The 23,416-nt window shown below is 45.8% G+C and overlaps 1 protein-coding gene across 1 annotated transcript in view; it reads right to left on the bottom strand.

The window, feature by feature from the left end:
* Positions 1 to 4,847: 4,847 nt before the first annotated feature.
* Positions 4,848 to 23,416, bottom strand: part of INPP5E (inositol polyphosphate-5-phosphatase E) — a 323,326-nt gene continuing 304,757 nt past the window's right edge. Inside the window, exon 11 of the mRNA XM_086921027.1 lies at positions 4,848 to 6,047. Coding sequence (XP_086777153.1) covers positions 5,915 to 6,047 — 133 coding nt within the window. The 3' untranslated portion in view covers positions 4,848 to 5,914. The remainder of the gene's footprint in view (positions 6,048 to 23,416) is intronic.

Below are 23,416 nucleotides of genomic sequence, written 5' to 3' on the forward strand. Positions count from 1 at the left end.
TAGGGAAGGAGTGGAACTGAGCTGGCCAAAAGTTTGGAAAATTTCACGAAAATTAATCAATCGACGGCAAAGTTATTGGCAATAGAATGTTGCGGTTTTTCTATGGATAATAGGTCCTAACTATAACTATCTACTGGCGACCGCCAGTATATAATATAATATAATATAAGATATCAAAATGGGCAACCCAATATGCCCTTATGGGCTTGGGTAGGTAAATGTCGGGTAATGTTGCCAACAAGGGATATATTTAAAGGTGTGTTTAAGGGAAATTACCAAGTACTTCCTAGACGTCTATTCATGACATCCGAAATAAAGGAAAAGTACAATGGTCTATGTACATTTGAAAACGAAGAATAAATCAATCCAATCGGGTGTATAACTTAATTGAATTATATTGTATTAAAAAATAAAGATGACGTAAGGGGTTCCAAAAGTCAAGGGGTACTTCAAAGGTATTGATAACGACTGATAGGTTCTTGACATTAACATTTCACGAGTCTCAGAGATACATTTCAGCAGAGACGTTGGCGCTTAACCCATTTTCCTTTCAGTCCTTGTTCAGACTGAACCTGGGAGACTTTGATCCTAAGTTTAGGACAGTCTCCATCTTGTTGACTTGTGGGAAATGGGCCACTGACTAGGAAATTGCTCTTCCCAGCAAGTCTGCTGTATCCAGCCCACATCATATTGTGAACTTGGCTGCATCCCTCCCATCAGCAGTTGCTTTAGAGTGCCAGGCTGGTGGAAGAGAACCTCTTCTCCCCAAAAGTATCCAGTCTTTTGTATTCCCTATCTGGTGGAGTGGTAGGGAATGCATTGGGGTTACCTTTGGAGGTGGAGGCCTGGACCATCAAGCGCTCCAGGGTGGGTGCAATGGTGACAGGTGATTGTTCAATGCACAGGAGCCTCTGTGCAGAGCTTGGAACAGACCTTTGAGTAGGACATCATTAAGGGCTTCATTAAATGGGTGTAATGGTTCAGTAGGGGCAACTCCCTGCTGAAGCACTTCCATCAAGACACTTGTCTTAACGGCCACTGAGGGTAGCGTAAGGTCTATACCACAGCCTCTTTAAATGAGACACCCTCCTTCGTAGCTACAGTAGGGGGAGAAACCAGGCCAGTGTTCAAATTCTCATACCAGTTGTCTCCAGGATCTTCGAACTGGTATTCATAAGGGACGACAAACCCCTAATGTTCAATCCCCAATCCAAGCCTGTCATATGAAGAAGGTACTGGCTGTGTCATGGGGAGTCTGCCTGCCATCAGCACTGGAGGCAGCATCAGAGGACTCCCATCTGACTCCATGTCAGAGTCACGGATGACGATGGAGATTGCGGCATTGGCACTGAAGCTGATGTCAGGGAATGTCCGGGTGGCTTGACCAGCGCCGCAATGGATCCATCAACAGATCCACGGGGCAACCACACTGACAGAAGACCAGCAGGGGCCACAAGGCGCTTCAGTGGGGAAGGGCTGCCCAAATATGAGGTGCATGGCCTCCTAAAATTCACACAAGTGGGCTGGGCCGCTTTAGCTCTTGGAAACTTCGAAAGGTGCAGAGACTGCCTATGCAAAGGCTCATCTGCCGAGCTAGGCCTCGGGTGTATCTGAAGTTTCAGGGTTTTGTGCTAGGTGATTTTGGCAACATTTATTTTTGTTTGTGGTAAACAGGTGGAAGAGGGGAGAGATCAAAATCCAGTGTTTCAATTGAGTTTAGAAATGTAGGGCTTTCATTCAAATTCAAATGAAAGGCAGTCAACAGGTTCTTCCAGCATGACCAAAGCATGCAGGAGAGAATAAAATGCTGCTTTTAAACAGATTCACTTCACATGTAACATGTGCAGGTGCCAGGTGGTACAAGTCTCTACTGTGTCAGACCAGAAACATAGGACAGAAATAGTGGCTGTGGTGCTCATCATTTGTAACGGAAGTAAGCCCAACTGGTAAGAGAAAACCATTTAAAGAGAAAGTAAAAGAGTGAAGGATAAGGTACAGAAAAAGGTACAAGGAAAACATCACTTACCAGCAGCTTGTATTGCTGTAGTCACATGTGTTGTACACTCCTGCCTTCTAGTTCTGGACATAGACGTTGCATGTTTTTCTCAGTAAAGGTTAGGATTTCAATAAGAGTTTGCATCCGGGATAGTCTAAGCGACATTTTAATATAGTGCACAAAAGCCGATTATTATATAGAAGCGCCTTTTCTGTGAGCAGCATGTGCTGCTATACATCACCTGCTTTGCAAAGATTGAAAAGTAGTGTCTTTCTCCTTGCGGTGGTTTTTGAGCTGTAGTGGGAGGCATTTGCAATAATGTTTTACGAATTATTTGCCCCACTTGTGCCTTTTGTAAAGCATAAATATCCACTCAGTACTGCTTGGTGAATATGTGGCTAGCAGAGCATGGTGTAGGTTTATACATGTCTACCAATGGGATGTTGTCTAGGAAAGCCATGGTGGCCCTCTTTTTAGCTCCTGATCACTTTCGCGGCCGCTTTGATGTTCTCAGTGAGCCGCGCGGCCACTGCCATCCGAAGCCACCATTTGCCATCCGAAGCCCTCACTTTACTGCTTTACTAGTTTTTTTTATTTCAGCACTTCGTGGGAGATCATTTGCTTTCTTGCTCCCTCGTTTGTATACCGCTTCCCACTCTTTTAACCGCTCTCCACTCTTGCGTTCCAGGAAATACATGTTTAATGCCATTTTAGTGTGTCCAGCAATGCCTGTTGCCTTGTTTCTCTGGCATCCTGTTGCCCCATCTCTTTCCCTTCACGCCTCTAGTTTTGTTCCTTCTCTCTCCCTCGACTTTCCCCTTTCTCTCACTCTTCCACGGCACATTCTTCTCCTCTGTCAGCATTCCTTCTCTGATCCCTGCCACCTCCCACGACTCCATCCCTCTGCAGTGTCATTCATTTGTGACCGCTTTCCATGTGGCTAAGGCTTGGCAGAAACAACAAATGCCTTTTCCTCAGCAGATCAGAGGACATTTGTGTCTATATGTGTAATGAGGTACAAGCAGCATGTAGCAATGAGGCAAGCAGCACAAGCTATGAAGTGACTGTACCTTCCGCGGCAGCAGCTCCGGGGACAGCGAGCTCCTTTGTCACCCTGGTGCGCACAAGAGCAGTCCAGTTTCAGCACTTTTGTTCGGGTTGCTTTTGAACCCCAGTCCAGCCCAAAGGGCCAATAACTACAATAAAGCGCGTATTCCCTTTACAGCTTTATGCATCACTGCCAGACTCGATGCATGGAATCCTACATTAGTGGTGACTCCACCCTATGAGATTACATGTTACAGTAAATCATGCGCACAGAGCATTCTGGAAAACAGTGCATACTGCTGATATTGCATCAGGCATGTTCGATGTAGTGTTAATTGGTGGTTGGTTTAATCGGGTGGAAATTAAATATCTAATCTTCAGAGCATATCTAGTTTACGAGTGTGTATACCCTAGAACACTGCCCTTTACTTCTTTGTACAAGGTTGCAAGGTTCTTCATTTAACTGGCCAGATGTACATACGATCTATCTATCTATCAAATCTATCTATTGAATCTATCTATCTATCTAATCGATCTATCTAATCTATTCTTTAACTGTACTTTTAGTCTAGGGCCAATAACACACCCAACCACACACACACAAACACACACAACCACACACACACAAACACACACAACCACACACACACACACACACCCAACCACAAACACAACACACACGCACAACCACACACACACACACCACACACGACCACACACACAACCACACACACACAACCACACACACAACCACACATGCACACAACCAACCACACACACAACCAGAAACACAACACACACATCCACACACACAACCACACATACACACAACTACACTCTTTTTGAAACATTCACTAAACAGGTATTTTGAACATCGATTTGTACTGTCTATTCTACAGGTAAGGTGCTAGATTTACCTCTATCGAGAAATTTAGACTTGCCCTTTGAAGTTTGTAAACAACTCAGAGCACTAACTGAACTGCCATTAACTCTAGGAGAATAATTTGCAGATTCTGTTGCTGAGACCACCATTGGCACTGAACTGTGAGGTGGCCCAAATGTGCTCCCCACCCTGTAAGGGTCTGTGTGGATGGTCACTTAAAGCTGGTGGTCAAGGGATAAACTATCTGTAATAGGTTACTGTTCCATCATAACAGTTTATGCTGAACTCTGGACTCCACCAACCATAGATTGCCTAACTAAACAGTCGTTTGTGACCATTGTCTGGTGAGACACTCTGTAGAAGGCACATGTGAAAGTGAGCACTTGGGACTACTGCAATACAAGACAGCATCATTCCCAACAGTTTCATAACCATGCTCGCCGCCTAAGAACATAACCTCTGGTAAGAGGAGGAGCAACCTTTGAAATGTTATCACTCTCTTCTAGAAGGTGTGATATTATTGCCATTGACTATGAAGCCTAATGTGTGGTGGAGAGATCTTGCTTGCTAAATGTGAAAAGGGGGCATTGCTCTTGGATTTTGCTCTTTACTAGCCCTTCATCTAGGTAGGGAAACACACGAATAGCAGTGTGGCAAAGATGAGCTGGAAATACCACCAGCCATTTTGTAAACACTCATAAGACTATGGAGACCTCAAAGTGCAAGAATGTGCAAAACACGTTATCTTTAGAAGTACGTACTGCTAAGAGTTGTTTCTGAGGTCTGGCCTAGAGGCTGGTACTATTCTAAAATTGTGAATCAGGTGATCATCCCTGGCTTGGAGAAACTAATTTAGTTATTTAAAGTCCATTGTTCATGTCAGTGCTGTACTTGTGGTACGAGGTAGTAAGGCAACATTCAAAAGGAAAAATATATTAATTTTATTGAAAATAAATAAAAAAAAGTAACATAAAAAGGCGAAAGGCCAGGTGAGTGAAGCTGCAGCTGACCTAGAGTGTGAAGCGTCCCTGCAAAAAGACCTTATCAAAACTACTTTAAAAGACCAATTCTGCACAGACTGTTGAGAAACAAAATCTTTAAAAAGGACATCAATTATCAGTCACTTCTGTAAACCATATTCTCCTGTATCATCAGGTATAAAAAGAGACATTAAAATATAAAGGCAGTCCACAGCAGTAGTCCACATCTACCTACATCTTCCAAGGTTGTGAACAGTCGGCTCTCTGGTCCAAAATCATTCCACTGGTGCCCTTTGATGCCACTGACGAACAAGCAAAATGGCAGTAGAATGGTTCTAAGCTGAGACCCATCATATGAATTCATTTATTGACAAACTTATATTAGCGCTCTCTGAGCGAGGACTTGTTAATATGAGGATTTTCTCTGATTTTCTCCAACTGTGAGTTTGCTTTGGTGGCTTATTACCTTAGCACTGCTCATTCCATTCAATAAAAAATGTCTTACATTTGAAAATATGTGGTTTGACAAACACATTGTCATTCTGTAAAATACCAAGTCTTCACAGTTGGTCTGAAAACGCCTGCAGAGCCTCATCCAATTGTCTCCATTTCCCAAATATTGCTACCAGCACGACAACAGTTACATTCTTGCGGCAACACAATTATACTACAGACAGTCCCTCTAAAAGCGATTCATCTGACCAGCAGGAATTTCATCTTCAACAATACATGCTAATTTCCAAACTTTGGATTTTGACATTCTGTTGTAAATATTCTGGTGGTTGCAATAGATTAATTCATCAAGAGCAACTTTTTGACCTCCGAAGGATTGTTTGCTTTGCAGAAACCATCACGACGATAATCATCCATCATCGGAAGACAATTAGCCCTTAGAGGTCCAATCATGGCTTAGCCTTTGGTCCTCTTTCAAAACGGTCATCATCCTGCCAATTCTGACATGCTTCAGGATCTGAGGAATAGTTGAACATAAAATACCACTCCACCTTGTCAGGAAATGCTGCAAACTTTACTGGTTTTCTGGTCCTTGAGTGCCTGGCGCGTTCTCTGTTCACTGGTTGTTCGCCTTTTCATACCTAATAAATACAGCTCTCTGTCAAACTGCCCTGCAGAAAGTGGTATGCTGAGGAAAAGAAGAATAAGTATTAACACAATCAAGACATATTTTTTTTTACTTCTAATCAACAATATAACATTTGAAAAAACGAACAATTTACCAACAATACAAATACTGAATTCTATGTCAGGACCGGAGGCGAGGGTTATGCTTAACTTTCTTTATCCCTTTCGCCAGCAGATTTCAACTTTAATCAAAAAACTAACTTTCCCATAAGATAAATAGCACAGGTCATCCACAATCGACCAATAGGCAGTCCCTGCAGACCCTGAGGGCGTATGCTTCCAGTGACACTTCCTCTTTCTTCTCCTGCTTCAGCCGATAAGTAACTTTTCCTCTCGCTCCTATGGTGTCGGGGAATTTACTGTTGGTTATAGTTTTTTTTTTTTTTTTTAAACCTTTATTGAATTATCAAAGCATTACAAGCGCAGGCCTACAACCACAGGGGCCGGCCGCAAACTCAGAGTAAAGATTCAGGTGGCATGTAAATATATACAACCGCATAATATCAACGAGAGAAGCATAGCATATGATTGTAAGTGCCACTAGTCGAAGGATATCAAAGGTTTCATTTTTTTAATTATGAAGAAACAGTAGGGGCTGCACTATCGATGGCGTCACACCATAGAATAGAATTAAGAAGAGATGGGGGGGGACGTACCCCGCATTGCAAGCAGAACCAGGTGATGAACATTACAACCTTAAACATACTACGCCCGCTGAGGCAGATTAGGAGCAACAATCAGTATAGTAGCGAGCGATTCAGCTAGAGCATCATCCCGAAAACCCACCCTCCAGAGACAGTGAGGCATAGGCGAGTATAGACGCCAGATAGAGAAAGAAGTGAGATAGAAAGAGACAGCCAGCCTACTGAAGAGGAAGGGAAACCCCACCGAAGAGAGAAAGAAAAAGAAAGAGACCATAAAACAAAACAAACTAAAATAATAAACCCCCCCCACACCCGCCACCCTGCACCCCTGTAATGGCTACAGCCAACCCCACTAACAGCGTGCCTGTCGCCCCGGAACTGCCCTAAAGAAAGGAAAGAAAGCAGAGGAGGAGAGCAATAAACACACTCCCGGTCCTCACTACGCCCCACCAGCAGCAACCTCCCCAAGATTCAATGCCGACTATTAAAGCAAATACTGAACACATACATGGGAAGAACTCCAATAAAAACCTCCCGTCTCCCAATAGAATACGCGGTGCACATCCGGCATAAAGTACATAGAAAAGCTAACCCCGAATGTCAAAGTCAGCCCTGACCAGTTCGATTCTTCACGAAAGCCCATGTCGTCCAAGCCACAGCGACCACAAAGAAAGCGAAGCGTCCAAGACAGTTCAAAACAATGGCGACGGATCGAGGAGATGAGACAAAATGGCGGCATTCGAGAAGTCGACAATAGAGGATGAAGAAGGAAGACGAACCTCCCCGAAAGTCACTGAAGAACTGTCTTTGGCGGTAAAAACCTTTAGTAACAAGGTTTAGTTGAACAGGAATGGAGCAGGGAAAGCCAACGGCGATCAGAGGCACACCCTCCATGAGGTCAGAGTCATCAAAACAGGCTAAAATAGGCTTCCGTCCGGGGGTCTCTAAATGGTGCAGAGAATAATCCACGGGGTCCAAGGCATGTTGACAACTTGTCGGATTATCCACTTCTGGTTCCAAGTGTACGTTAGCCAGCTTTACAGACATCCGTTGGCACAGGACGGCAAAATGAGAGCGGAGCACCCCAATGGCGGCCATTACAGACCTCAGCGATAGTGTGTTGTCAGTCCCCCCCCATCTCCTCCGGCATGAGACGAGGCAGGATTTGGACCCCTGAAACACCGTCCAGGAACCAGGCACACACGGGTTTTATGACAACAGCGAGCGCTCACACAACAAGCAGGGTCGGTGTTCACCACTTGCGGGGGCCAGCCCGACAACCCGGGCTCCCCAGGGGGTCACCGGGCATAGGACCCCTGTCCGCGGTCACCGATATCACAGGCGTCACTGTGCCATGTCCTTGGATTAATCCGGATACCCAGTTGCCAGTTGGAATCAGAATGATTGGACCGAGGTCGGGAGACCGGAAACCACCCGGGTCCCACAGCCGATGTTGATCACTTCCAACCCGGATGGGCCAGAAATCGAGGTCCCGGCGGAAGCCCTGGAATAGGCCAAGAAGTAAATTCGACGTAACTTTGGCACCCGGTAAGTTGGAGGGTCCGGGTTTGCACCGCAGGAGTCAGGAGCACTTCACACGTGTGGGAGTCCGGCGTGCATAAAGGATGAAGGGCAGGATATACGAGCTGCCGGTGGAGGTCGGCGGAGCCGGGAGCTTATGCGGCCATCTTGGATTGTAGCGTAGCTCCTCCTCCCCTGGCTATAGGTTTTGAGCATATTCTTTAATGCAGTATAGTATTGTAAGGTCAATTGTTATTTAATTGCCTGTTTATTTTTTCCAATCGGTAGCTAGTTCGCTCGCTCCGCTTTGCCTCGGTCTTGGGCAGCAGTGTGGTGCGCTTGTGGAACTGGCAGAGGGCGTGTGTTCATGCGTCTCGTTGGTCTGAGGCGCCCTGACGCCCGCCGCTGATGGGTCTGTATCTGCTCTGTGCCTCGCTTCACAGGTCTGTATACGAAACGCAGCGAAGGCCTATATATGTCATTTCTCTTTTTACGAGGCTAACGGGGCGGGCCCAAGTGTTAATACACCCGTTGCTAGTAGTATGGGTCGCCCCTTGCGGTTTTCTGCAAATTCCAGCTAGCGTGCCCAAAATCAGTGATGTTTGGACACGCCAAAACTGTCAGGCCTCAGACTTCTTGCTGCATATTCCAGCAGTGTATAGAGGACAGATCACTAGCGCTTACAGCGAGTGCCTTTTACTGATAACTGTGATGAGGCCGTGCTTGCATTCATCATCACGGAAGAAGAATATGCAGAGGAGGAGTCCCTGCAGGTTCTTCCCCATGAGGATGAATCTTACGATGCAGTGGATGCCTCCATCCTCCAAGTGGTGACAGCAGCCATGGGTTGCATCATCCAAATAGCGTAAGCTTGCCAAGCAGGTTAACCTCAACACGCCCAGAAGCAGAAAGCACCGCAGGCATACATATGGAGGCATTTGAGCACTTGAAACAAGCTTTCTTAGCACGCCCAGATGTGGGGGGGGGGGGTAAGACACCACCCCTGATATTCCAGAAGTTCCTTCGGTACAAGAAGAAAGGCAGCGAAACGAAGCTGGGAATCAGCAGATGAGGCAGGCCCCTCTAGACCTTCGCGCACTGTGGTATCCCCCTCTTTGGACTCCAGGCACCCGAGGAAATTTCGGACATGCTGGGTCCGGGGGATTTGGTCTATCCCCCGGTCCTCAGACTGGGCACCCTCTCCCAAGGTCTCAGCTTTTGTACCAGGGCGCTTGTGCAAGCCCCTGGAGAAAGAGGTGAGAGCCAGTCTCAGGTCAGTGCCCTCGTCCACCCTACCGGGTAAGGTGGCACTAACACAGGAGGTGGATCCCAAAATGGCTACGTTCCTCCAAAAATATATACAAGATCCAAAGAAAGGGATTGATCGTTCATGGAAATCCTGTCAGGATAAACCTTTGGATAGATCAGGTCCCATTACGAAAATATTAGAAATGGCAGAGGAGGCCAAACTGGCTGGCACCCCCCTTTCTCCAGAAAGAATCTCTTAATTGGACACAACGTGCAATTGTCTACTTGGGGAAGGCTTATTGTGCCCTCTCTACTAAGAGCAGACTTCCTTTTTGCTGAAGGTCGACCCCAAGCTAGGAGACTTGGTTTCCTCTGAAGCGGGCATGTGGTGGCACAGGGGGTGCACTTTGGAGACCCGTTCATTAAAGAGCTCACCAAATTTGTCGCCACCTTTACATCCTTGGACAAGGCGCACGCCTGTATTAAAAAAAGTCTTTCACCCTAGAATTTGTGTCAAGCCGGCTGTGGTAGAGGGCGCTCATTTGGCCGATTTTATGACCAAGGCTCTCAGCGAGGCAGTAAAAAGACCCAGGACCCAGGCAGACAAGAGTTCTTCCAGTCGAGAAGTTACAGAGGTTGTGGTGCCAGAGGAGCAGCCAGAGGCAAATCCCCGGCCAATTCACGTGATCCTTTTCCCCTTTCCCCATTTAAAGGTGGACGGCCAGTTGGCAGTTTTCGAAAGCAACCGGAAATCTATTACCTCCGATGCATGGGTGTTACAGACCATAGAAGGGTTTCAGATAGAATTTTACAGATCTCATGTATCAGTTGCTCGGCCCAAACCGCTGGTTTTTGCACAAGATCAAGGCATCCTTATAGATCGAAAAGTGGCAGATCGGCTGCAAAAAGGAGCAGTTGTACCAACACGTCTCCAACCCAGAGGGTTCCTCAGCAATACTTTTCTGGTGGACAAAACAGACAGGGGCCAGAGACCTGTGATAAACCTAAAGGAGTTCAACCAATGGTTTGTCTATCGTCACTTCAAGATGGAGAGCATCCATCTACTGAGGATGGCGCGCTTGGAAATTGAAAGATGCCTATTTGGCGGTGTGAGAAAGTGGCTCTATATATACAGGACTAAAGAAGGTATATTGTGTATAGAGTCCACAATCTCCAGAGGTTAAAGTCAGGTCTGACCTTACGCTCCAAAGTGGTAGCTTGGTCAAGCAGTAAGGCAGTACCAAAGTACATGTTGTACACACTCAGTCAGCAAAAGGTTTCACACACTCGAGAACTGAACTCTAGGCCAATTGTTTTTATATAAAAATATATAATTGTTTTATTTATAGAACCAACATGTATCAAAATATACTTTTCTCAATATGAGCACTCTCCGGTAATTACTTTGCAAAGAGGCAATAAAACGTAAACACAATAGGTACAGTGGTTGCAGCAGGCAACACGATTCTAAACACAATTTAACATTGAGCTCAATGGAGTTTTGTAACTCCAGGACTGGATCCAGGATTCAGTCCTGGGGTCTAAGCTGAAAACAGTTTAGTAAAAACGTTTTAGTTATTGCAATGATTTTTAAAGTATATAAAGGTATTTTAAAAGTTGACGCAAAAACTTTTCAGTGAAAAACTTGCAATGTTATCCAATGGAAGGAAATTCAAGTCACAGGTAAAGTAGGTTCTCGTTACTTTTGTAATCCAGGACTGCACCCCTAAGTAATTAAGTTTCGGTATTTGGTACGATTTTTAAGAAATATTTTTAAATTTCAAAAGTAGACAGAAGAAATTTCAGAGAAAAACAGTCAATGGTTTCCTATGGTAGAAAATTCAGGTTACTAGTAAACACAGTTAGGAATACTTCTGCGGTTCAGTACTGGGCTAAAAGGTACAGTACTGGCTTCTCTCCTGATCACAGGTGAGTACTTCGGAATTCGTTATTCGGCTGATTTTAGATGAATATTTTAAAGTTTCAAAACTTCACACAGATTTTTCGAGTCAAACCAGTCAATGTTATCCTATGGAAGGAAAGTGAGGAAAGTGAATTATCGGTTTTCAGGTGAGTACTCGACTGGTGAAGATAAGGTTCTGGGCATAGACTCAGGGGTCCCCCGGGGTCAGGTAAGTACAGTTGGTACACCCTCAGCGGCACAGGGGCAGCCGGGTGCAGAGGTAGTTAGGCCCAATGTTATACAATGCGAGGCAGGGGGCATTAGGTTGGTGTCTGCTGGCCACGCGGCTGTGGGAGCTGGGCTCCTGTTCACTTGCGCAGAGCAAATGGGGAAGTAGATAAGGACAAAGGTTGCACTGCCAGGGGCACTTGGGCAACTGGGTGCAGGGTGCTTTTGAGCCGTGGGGTGCTCAATGTTATTCAATGGAGATCTTGAAAAGGGAACCAACGCTGCAGTCATGGGGAAGGAGGATCTTCTGGTGCGACCAACACTTCGAGGGGTAAGTTGGGATCTTGGAGGATAGGTAGGCACCCAGGAGTTGGGCACAGGGGGCCGTGGGGCGCCAGGTGCAGGTGTGCCTTTGGAGGTCGTGAAATCTTACCCCCTGCTGGTCGCGGTTGGAGTGGTCCCTAGTCCTGAGGTTGCAGGCGTCATCGGGGTAGTCGAGGAGTGTCCTTGGGCACTGGATTCCAGGTCAGAATCTCCGTGGGGACGTCCTCAGGGTCTTGATTCACTCCAGCACAGGCCAGGCTTCGTGGGTGCATTGTGTGCAGGGTTCGCGGTTCCGGGCTGATGCCAGGGCTTGTTACTTGCTTTGAGCAGTGCCACTGCTCTTGGGAGACCCAGGTTGTCAGAGTCACAAGGCAGTCAAGGTCCTCCAGGGTTTTTGTGGTTGCTGACCACTGGAGACGCCGGGGTTTAGCAGGAGCAGGTTCGAGGGTCGACAGGCCGGTAGGGCTGGGGCCAAATCAGTTGGCGTCTTCCTCTGTTTAGCAGCTGCACGGCAGGTCTTCTTGTTCCTTGTTCTTCTTTCTTGTTTTGTAATCTGGATCTGAGGAAAAAGGTTCAGGGTGCCCCTAAATACTAAATTTAGGGGCGTTACAGGTAGGGCAAGGGGTCCCTGTCCTGGGGTGGATACACCCCCTAGCCTGCTCCTCTCCTGTGGGAGGGGGCAGGAGCCTAGCTGTGATTGGGCAGGGCTCTCCATCTTCAAGATGGCCGGAGCCCAGGGTCGTGCATCACCTCGCCTCTCCCACCTGAGGGGTGGAGTTGGCACAGGCTGGCACACCCCTCTTTCTGACGTAGGGTTTCCCGCCAGCCTTCCCGCCAGAGTGGGGGTCAGAACTGGTGGGGGCCAGTTGCTGAGTACAGCAAGTGGTCTGGAGAAGCTCACAAAGGCGGAATGCCTTTGAAGCTTCCCCTGCCCATCCTGGGGGAGGAGGCTTGGCACCTCGTCCCAGGATGTGCATTGTTGCAGGCCCAGGAGAGCGGGGTCTCTCCACCCAGGGGTCCAGCAACATGTCTGCTGTGTGGCAGCCTCTCAGACAAGACGTGAATTGTAGGTTAGGTTTCAGGGGGCATCTCTCAGATGCCCTCTTTGGTGCTTTTCAAATTAAATCCCACACTGGCATCAGTGTGGGTTAAATGTGCTGAGATGTTTGATATCAAACTTGTCAGCCTTCAGTGTAGCCATTATGGTGTTGTGGAGTTCATAATGACAACCTCCCAGAACCATATACTCTTAATGGCATCACTGCACTTGCAGTGCCCAGGAATGGGCCTGGGTGCTGGAGGGGCACAGGGCTCAGACACCTGTGCCCATACCACTGGCATGAAACCGGTCCTAGGATGCTTGATTCCGGTCCAGGGAAGACATGGCTTGGCAGTTCGGCTGGACTGTTCCCATGAGGCACAGGGTCAAGACTGATTTGCATATGGCCATGTCTGAACTGGGGTGGTATGGTGAGCAAAATAACGATGGATTAAACCCAGATCTGTGACTGGGGGTGAATGTTTTGCCATTGTGTAACATTCCGTCCATCAATTGTTGCTTTTGCATTTGTCACCCCGAGTGGGACAGGTATGTTCAGATGTGAGTCCCATGCTCACAATGCCACTGCAATCAAGCTATCCTGGCTGATGACGGCTGATAGCCAGAAACCGGTCCTAGGATGCTGGATTCCGGTCCAGGGAAGACATGGCTTGGCAGTTCGGGCTGGACTGTTCCCATGAGGCACAGGGTCAAGACTGATTTGCATATGGCCATGTCTGAACTGGGGTGGTGAGCCAAATAACGATGGATTAAACTCAGATCTGTGACTGGGGGTGAATGTTTTGCCATTGTGCAACATTCCTTCCATCATTTGTTGTTTTTAGAACTGATGGTGGGCTACTTCGCCATTCAGAGTTGGACGAAGGAGAAGGTCTCTTGCAATGTCCTTCTGACGATGGACAAGGTCTCGGCAGTCTGCTACATCAATCATCTAGGGGGAACGAAGTCCAAAGCCCTGGCGGACCTGCCCAATGAGCTTTGGACGTTTTGTCTCTCCCACAACATTTCTGTGATGGCAGAGTATCTCCCCGGAGTGTTCAACATGATAGCGGGCTGGTGCTACAGGAGCTGGTCAGATATGAGCCTGTGGCAACTTCACCCAAAGTTCTTTTGGAGACTTCACAATTTATGGGGCCCGTTCTACATGGACCTCTTTGCATCCCGTCTGGACCACCAAATACCGAGATTCTTCAGTTGGAAACCAGACCTTCTTGCAGAGGCAACCAATGCTTTTCTCCAAGATTGGTTCAGGGAGACTGGGTACGCCTTTCCACAGTTGACGATGATAAGGTGGGTCACGGCGCAAGTCCACAGGCAACAGGTAAAAGTGGTGCTAATCACGCCTTATTGGAGGTCTCAAGTATGGTTTCCAGTTCTTCTGGAACGTTCCTGTGATTTTCTCCAATAATAACACCCCAGGATCCATTTATTCTGAGGGATATGCAGGGCAATCCTCACCCGCTAGTCTAGCGAGGCAGGATGCCCCTTGGTGGCTTGATGGATTTTAGGCATCGCTGGAGACTCTCGGGCGACGCTCGGAGGCTACTGGGAGCAGCTTGGGCTGACAGCACAAACAAGCGCTACCAATCGGCACGGGCCAGATGGATCAGTTGGTGTATTCTGAATGACCAGGATCCCATGGGGTGCGAGGAGGTAGCCATTATGAATTTCTTGGTTTCTCTAGCGGCTCATGGTCTAGTGTACCGCACTATCAATTCTTATAGGTCAGCAATTTCAGCGGGCCATGCGCCGGTCCCAGGTGCCCCGGTCGGGGAACATCAGCTCATTTGTAAGTTGATGCAAGGAATCCACCTCACCCTTCCCCCAGAACCCAGGCATTTGTCCTTGTGGGACATCAATAAGGTTCTACGCCTTTCCCAATCTTGGCAACCCAACACGTATCTGTCTGGTACAGAGCTGTGTGCTAAACTGGCTATGCTTTTATATCTAGTGTCATGTCGAAGAGTATCTGATGTTAGAGCCCTGAACATTTCGGGGAGGGTGTTCACTCCTCGGGGAGTTACCTTCCACATTGTTCATATAATCAAGACGGATTCCAGGATAGTGACCTATCCAGCCTTTGATAATTCCCTTAAGCTGTGTGTGGTTCGCTGTCTCAAAGAATATGAGAGTATGACTGAGGAAACCTGTCCACCAGGGGAACGTCAGTTGTTAATCTCTCTTAGGAAGCCTTTTAAAGCGGTCTCCCCACCAATTATAGCCCATTGGATCAGATGGGTGATGCAAGAAGCAAGTATAAATGTCTTGCAGTTTGGTGCTCATTCAGTGAGGGGAGCGATGGCTTCAAAAGCTTTCTCTCTAGGGGCCAGCTTAGAAGAAATCAAGAATGCTGCAGACTGGTCATCCAATTCTATGTTCAAGAGATTCTACTTTAAGCCTGTCATGGACATGGCTTCGTTGGTGGTGGTAACTTTGAGACAGCAAAGTCATGCCTCCGGTCCTGACATAGAATGAAACATTTCCTAGTAATCATGACGGAAAGTTTCAATTCTATTAAGGACGCAGAGGCAAGGATTATTCCCACCCAAGGCTACAAGAGACCTGATCTCAACCCGGAAAGGAGGAATTATGATACCAGAAAGGAGATATGGTATAAGTATACGATTCTGACTATTTACCTAGTTCTAATTTAAGGTCCTTAAATGAGGTTAAGGATGTACGATGTCTGAAGTTTTTAATGTTCGCATTCTGGTAAAGCTACTTTTGTCTGCTGTATTTCCCCTGAAATACGAGTTTCTCCGCTTCTTCCGGGTTCGGAGGGTAACAAGACGGATTAATAGGGCTTGAGGATAAAACGGTCGCAGTCGAGAAAGAGGAAGTCTCACAGGAAGCACACGACCTTGGGGTCTGCAGGGACTGCCTATGCGTGGATTGTGGATGACTTGTGCTATTTGACTTATGGGAATGTTAGTTTTTTGATTAAAGTTGAAATCTGCTAAAAAAAAGGAATAAAGAAAGTTAAAGCATAATCCTCACATCTGCGTCCTTAATATAATTGAATCTTTCTGTCATGATTACTAGGACATTTTTCATTCACATCCAATTTTATGTCATTAAAGCCAGCTGACAACCCATATGATTCTTAAAATGAGAACGCTCTGAATTCATCCAGTATTCTCTCCTGCAACCAGAATGTAGGTTTGTTGCATGCTTATTGAATGAGATTCTATGCCGAAGAAATGCAAAAGGATTGTGCGTAAAAACAGTCCATTAGAGTGGCAATAGGTTCTTAGTGCATTCAACGTGTTATCAATTTGTCAAGAGCTAACAAACCTAGGTAAAAATGATTTTTATATATGGCTCTCCTTGGGAGCCATTGGTGTGAACAATTTCGCTCAGACCTCCAGAGAGCAGAATAAGATTGCAAAATGGCAGCTGGCATCTGCATTCTCCGGTTGCAGAAGGACAACACAGATCACTATTATTTGCAGATATCCATCTAAATTCAATATTTGTTTAATGGGCTCCTATGTCTTAATGATGGAGCAGCAAAATCTGAAGCCCTTTCCCATGGCTGTGACGTGACAGGGATTGCCACTCCCAGAGTCCAATGCCTCCTCAGTTTCTGGCCCAGACTTTTTACATCTGCAAATGAACAAGAGCAGAGTTGAGAATAGACTCACTTGCAGCAGCTCATCTTGAGCAAGGTGCTTGCATGTGTTTACAGGATTTTAGAATGTCTCAGGACTCGACTTTTGTTTGACAACTTGTTTTCAGTATTGAATTCTTTGAGGCAGTAGTAAAATGATAAGAGTGAAGCTCCTCATTTCGATGTTTCGAGTGTTGTGAATAGGATTTGTTAGTTGACTTGTCTGATCCTGCTTGGATTTGGCTGCTTCTTATGACATTTCAGTGTTTTCAGCTTTGAGATGTTTGTGGAATGTTATCTTACATTTCAGTCTGTAAACAGATTATTCCTTGTGAGCATCTCTTTTGGATATGGATATCTGGGACCTAGAATCCTGTTCAGGTCATTAAACGTATCTTGTATATTTGCAAGGGCCAGTAATAGTATCTGATGTTCAGGAGTGCTATGTCCCCCCATAACAACCATCTTGTATAAGGCTGTTGGTGCTATTCTTGAATTTGTGCCTTCAGCTTTCTCAACTCCCTTTCAAGTTCCCTGAAGACGACATCTGGTAGGTAATATGGAGTCCTTTGTAATAAGTATATAGAGCATTGTAGGGATAACTTTTTAACAAGGCCGCCCATTCCATTAGTGAGAGTGGAAATATTTGCTAGTGTCTAGGCTTCTTCTCTAAATATATTGAGGTCCGAACTCAGAGTTTTTGAAAAAAGCATCCTCTATTCCCAGATAATAATTACGGCTGTGACACCTCTGTCGGAGGTAGCTGTTGCTCTCTACAAAATGCAATAATTACCCTATATCCCCAGATTTCGTAAACCGTCAGCTCTTATTCTTAGTTGGCTTGTAAATGTCCCTTTATTTTCCCCACACTTGAGTTCGGAAAATTACAGTCTTTTGCCTATTTATTTTGTACCCTAAGTGCAATTCCCCAAAAACCTCCAGTAGGGCCAGTTTTGTACTACGTGGCAGTGTCATGTAAGAGAGAACATGTTATGTTATGTTATGTTATTTTATTTATAAAGCGCGTAGCTGCCACAGCCAAGTGGCATCCCAGCGCTATGATGGACAGTACAACACAACACAATGAAGGACCAAACCAGAAACAAAGACTATTTAACCGAGGTGAAAAGAAATGTCTTCAAGGCTTTCCTAAAAGGCAGCAGGTCAGGAATGGAACGAATGTTAACAGGAAGTGAGTTCCATAGTTCTGCTGCCAGAACACCAAAAGAACGGCCGCCAATTCTGGCTTTTTAAAGCGAGGAATCTTAGCCAGAAATTGTCCAGTAGAGCGTAATGTTCTGGCCGGGGTGTAGTAGACGATAGCTTGAGCAAGAATGGGGGGCGAGGCAGCCTTTAGGATCTTAAACACCATGCATAGGGCTTTAAACTTGATCCTCTGCCCAACGGGCAGCCAATGTAGATCGGAGATGGTACGCCTGGCAGAGCAAAATTTAGGCAAACCGATCAACATTCTGGCTGTCGCGTTCTGCACACGTTGTAACCGAGTTAGTTCAGCTTGGTTGACACCTAGAAGAAGGGAGCTGGCATAGTCCAATCTGGACAAAATCACCGCTTGGAGAATAAGTTGCCTAGTAGAGGCATCGAAAAACTTAAAAATAGGTCTAAGGCTCCGAAGAGCCCCAAAACAGGTCCCCGCAACTCTTTTCGTGTGGGGGGGTAAATGATAAATTTGAGTCCAGCCAGATACCCAAATTCTTTACCTCTGTCACCGGAGTGGGTGCTCGGCCCAATTCCTCTGGCCACCAACAGTCGCCCCATAATTGAGCCTGTTTGCCCAGGATTAAGACTTCGGTTTTAGAAGCATTGAGTTGGAGACAGTTATCTGTCATCCAACTAGCCACGTCCTTAAGGGCCGCCTGGAACTTAGAGGCTTCAATCATGGTGTCCCCATTTAGTGCTACCGCAAGCTGAGTGTCATCAGCGTAAGACACTATGGTTAGACCCCATTTTTTTGCGACCGCAGCCAGCGGCTGCACATATAAATTAAATAGGGTCGGGCTCAATGCCGAACCCTGCGGAACCCCTTGAGGGATATAGCAGGAAGCGGATTCAAATGGGGGGGTAGAAACCTTAAAGGTACGCTCAGTCAAAAAAGAGTGAAACCATTCGAGAGCTGTGCTCTCCACACCAGCCTCTTTTAAACGTTGGACAAGGATAGTGTGGGAAACAGTGTCGAAAGCGGCACTGAGATCCAAAAGTATCAGTGCCGCTGTCTGCCCTAAGTCTAACAGCTTCCGCAGATGTTCTACCATAGCTAACAGAGCTGTCTCTGTACTATGGCCGGCGCGGAAGCCATTCTGAGAAGGATCTAAGACACCCAGATTTTGTAGATGACATGATAGAATTTTATTAGCATGAGCCTCGGCCAGCTTAGAGACCCAGGGGAGAAGAGAGATAGGCCTATAATGTTCTGGTTTAGTTGGGTCTAGAGTAGGCTTCTTTAAGATCGGGATAACCGTGGCCTGCTTCCATTTGACAGGTACAGTCCCAGAGGAAAAAGATAGCCTAATAAGGTCAAGCAAAGGAGGAAGGCAGACTTCAGCAAATTCATAAATTGTGCAGGTCTCAAAGGGTCCGCAGGTGACCCTGACTTAACTTTCAGAACTAAAGATTTAAACTCTTCTTGAGATGGCTCAGGTATTGATGCGAGCGGCTTAATAGTCAGGTGTGTGGGGCATTAGTCACTATTTGGGCTGGTTGAGGAAGGAAAGGACCGGTAAATGGCCGCCACTTTCTCCACAAAGAAGGCTGCTAGTTCTTCACAGTGAGATTGAGAGCATTGTTCCATGCCTACTTGTTTCCTACTAGTCAGATCTTTAATGACTTTAAAGATAAGTTTAGTAGGATTGGGATTATTTTTTAATTCTGAGGCATAGAAGGAGGCCCGGGCCTTGCAGATTGCATGATGGTAGCGCTTGATACTGGCCTGGTAACTCTGCTTGAGGACAGAGTCATATGTCCTGCGCCAGGCTCTTTCAGCCCTCTTACATGCCGTTTTGAGAAGCCTCAGAGAGTCGTCATACCACGGACTAGGTGGGCCAGGGCGGATTTTACTCCATCCAGCTGGAATCAGAGTATCCAATGCCTGAGTCAACCAGTCACAGAAGTAATCATACCCGGAAGAAACGTCAGTAGGAGGATCAGGTGGATGTTGCGCCAGAAGCTGATGAGTCAGCCAGCCTCAGTTTCCTCCAAGGACGTTTAAAGACTGTAGGGATCGTACTTTTGAAAAGGGCCCTAATCGAAGAAATCTGTATTTCAATCAAATAGTGGTCGGTCCAGGCCATGGGTTTAGGTGGACAGGAGACAACCCCGGGGAGATTAGTCAGGAAAGGATCCAATAAGTGGCCGCCTACATGAGTCGGGTGAGTGACATGCTGGTACAGTTGTAAAGCCTCAAAGTCTGCGAGAAAGCTACTCGACACAGCAGATAGAGGGGAGTCCAGATGAAGATTAAGATCCCCCACTATGCAGAAATTCGCCGATTTAAGGGCCAAGGAAGAAGCTGCTTCCGGTAGGGCGGTGCGGAAAGCAGCGTCAGGGCCGGGAGGTCTATAGATAAGAAGACCTGAGATGGTAAACTGAGAGTTTATAGAGATTGCAAAATGAGCGCTTTCACAACCCACTATATCCATAGCCTTCCAGGAGCATGGGTAGCATGCCTTAACCACGGCCGCAATCCCGCCACCCCTCGAATCACGATGAAGAGTATACATAGTGTATTCCATAGGTAGCGCAAGATTGATTGCTGCCGTAGCATCGGCATGCAGCCACGTTTCAGTTAGAAAAAATACATCCGGCTTTTCATCCGTAAGTATGGAGAAAACATCCAGATAGTGGCATACTAATGATCTAACATTAAGGTGAAAGATTTTTAAAGTATTCAGACCTAAAGTAGCAGCCAAATGGGTCGCTTTCCCAGGAGTTCTACCCATAGTTCTGAGGGCATTGACCAGAGAGGGTGCTGGAAGCACAAACAGGCAGTCAGGGCACTGATAAGGGCCGCACAAAGGATCGAGCTCACATCATCTTCATATAGCAATATTGTATCCCCCTGTTCCACTTACCATCTGAAACCCTGTATTTTTGGGTTCTGTCATATCCAACAGGCCAAAGGCTCCACTGCAAGGGCAACTAGGAAGGCAGAGAGGGGAAGCCATGCCCCATTCCCCTTTTCAAATGAAAAGAGCACACTGTTGCGCCATAGATTCTTATATTAGCAATTGGGCCTGTGTAAAGTAATTTAACCCATGCTTGCGGACCTATAGCTTCTTTCTCTAGTACGCAAAAAGTGCATTTCCTTTGGATAGAATCAAACACCTTCTCTAAGTCAGTGGACAAATTCAACTCCTCCTAGTATCTCCCCTCCCATCTGCTTATCCAATGTTGCACTCTTTTCAGATTTACTCTATTAAGCTTGTTTGTGGTGAATCCCATTTGGTCTGGGATTATAAGGTCCATCAGAAGCCAGTATTTTGACTGGCTCTATTGTTAGTTCCTATTGGGAACATGTAATTGACTTTTTTTACAAAGCATAGCTGTTGTAGTGCTGCACTGTTGGGTTTAAGTAGAGAAGCTCTCAAAGATAAGTTTGTATACTTGATGGAAAATTGTGGGATTGCTTTGAAAGTTTTGTTGTTGTTTTTGGTTTCATAAAGTTACAATACCAATGAAACATATTTTAAACATCTAATACCAAACAAGCACAACCAAGAGATTTATGTGGAAATGTCAGAAAATACAAGCTGCAATCTCTGATCGTTCATTTGAATTAAACCTCGCTGACTCAGAATGACGCTGAGTTGAATTCAGGCAATATTCAGAGAATGATGTTGAGGTGACCTCAGAAATCAGATGATTTTAAATTAATTGCCAACCTCTTATAACTGCGACTTTTTGGAATATGGTGATACCTACACATATAGATTATAATAATTTCTAGAATGGTGTGCTTCATGCATATCTTTAATAATATAGAAGGGAAGAGGTACATTACAATCTAGTTTATGTTTCTTCAAGTACTTATGAAAACATTTTTACATTCGGTTATCAACACATAATAAAGAAATTCAAGACCTGTAAAGACCTTAAGAAGTGACTAGAGAATATAAGTAACATAAGTAGATTTCTTTCTTGATTTAAAACCTCATGTCCACCAAGGACTTCATAGCCATCTCCAAATTCCTGTCTGCCCTCCTGGATTTGAAGCCTCCTCAGAAATAAATGGTTACTTAATTGTAGTCATGATTCTTAATTGAAGAATCATCATAGAAGTAATGCACGTTAGAATAATACCCAGCTGCATGAGTGCAACCCACAACAGGACGCCGACTGGTATCAGTGCGCTCTATAAGTGTAAAAAATAAATAAATAAATAAACACTTAATCTCCATATATTTGTCCAGAATGTTACACAAACAGGGCACAAACTGACCATATGTGTACGTGATGACTAGCACCCTTCAGAAGCCAATCTTAAGCAAGATTTCTTCCGAAATGTAGACTGCTAAACTCCAGAAAAATTGTCTCAATACTGCATCGCAGCAAGTGTAGTACAACATTCTAAGAAACTTTCTAAAAATGAGGGGAAAGTTCAGCCTGATAGGCTTATTCTGGAGAATAGTGAACAGAGACTCCTAACCCATTAAAGCTTCGGGAGCTTCCACTACCCATTATGCATTGTACTGGAAGGTGTCTCCCAAAATAAGATATTTTTGCGGTCACCAAGAGAATATATGACCACCATGAAATAGTTGATCTTTGGAATGCCCAAGACAGAAATAAGCAGGGAGAAGGGAGGGTGGTTTATAATGTCAATGAAGATTCCTATGATACAGAACCAAGCCTAAAAATAAGCAACTATTACTTCTGCATTGTAGGACATTCTCTGATAGTCAAACATTCAAATTGGATAACTTGCACTGTGGTTTTTGCACAGAACATATAGAAGCAATATAAACCACACAGCATTACTGAGAATATTATGTGGTTAACCAACAGTAGCTTGAACAATCTTATAGTCCGTCTTTATATCGGATTCCAGTTGGCAGCAATGCTTTGTGGAAGTATCCATCGATCTCCAAGTGGCAGCTTTGCAAATGTCTGCAGTGGTACATTCCTGAGGCAAGTTGTTGTGGGCGCCTTACCGCTAGTGGTCCTTCTGGGAGGAAGAACTAGTCTGCTAACTGGTAACACAACGTTATGATGCCATTATCCAGCACGTGGGAGATAGTTTGGATATGGCGAGGCCCTAATGGGACTTGAATGAGTGCAGGGAACATTCTGCTGCTGTCAAAGGATTGTGAAAGAAGACAGGCATGGGAATGGTTTAGTTTAGTAATTCTAACGCAACCTTGGGTAAAAAGGACAGGTATTTTGAAGGAGGACACGGGGTTTTTAGTCAATTCAATTCAGCAGTAGTGTGGCTCACCGGTTAGAGGCGGCAGACCCGAGAGCAGAGGACGGCCCGGGACCAGGGTTCGATTCCCGACGCGGCAGGTTTCTGGACCAGGGTCAGCGGACTCGATAATTCTCTCGCCTCGGTGCCCACTCTGATCAGCGATCACACTCGGCAACTCTGGGCATAAGCTTGCCTCATCTGCACTAACGGCCCCACCAGACCGCCGGGGATGCCTGGTCTCACCCTGGAGATACCCATTAAGGGACCATCTCTCAGGGAAGCCAGGAAGGGTTTCGCAGCGGTCGAAGCGCGGAGATACTCCTCCGGGAGTCTATCCTAGCGCTATATAAACCCACAATTAATATTGCTTTATTTCGATTTTGGTTGCAAATCATAAAAGCATACATTACA

Source organism: Lissotriton vulgaris, chromosome 5 (genome assembly GCF_964263255.1).
Source record: "Lissotriton vulgaris chromosome 5, aLisVul1.2, whole genome shotgun sequence".
NCBI lineage: Eukaryota > Metazoa > Chordata > Amphibia > Caudata > Salamandridae > Lissotriton > Lissotriton vulgaris.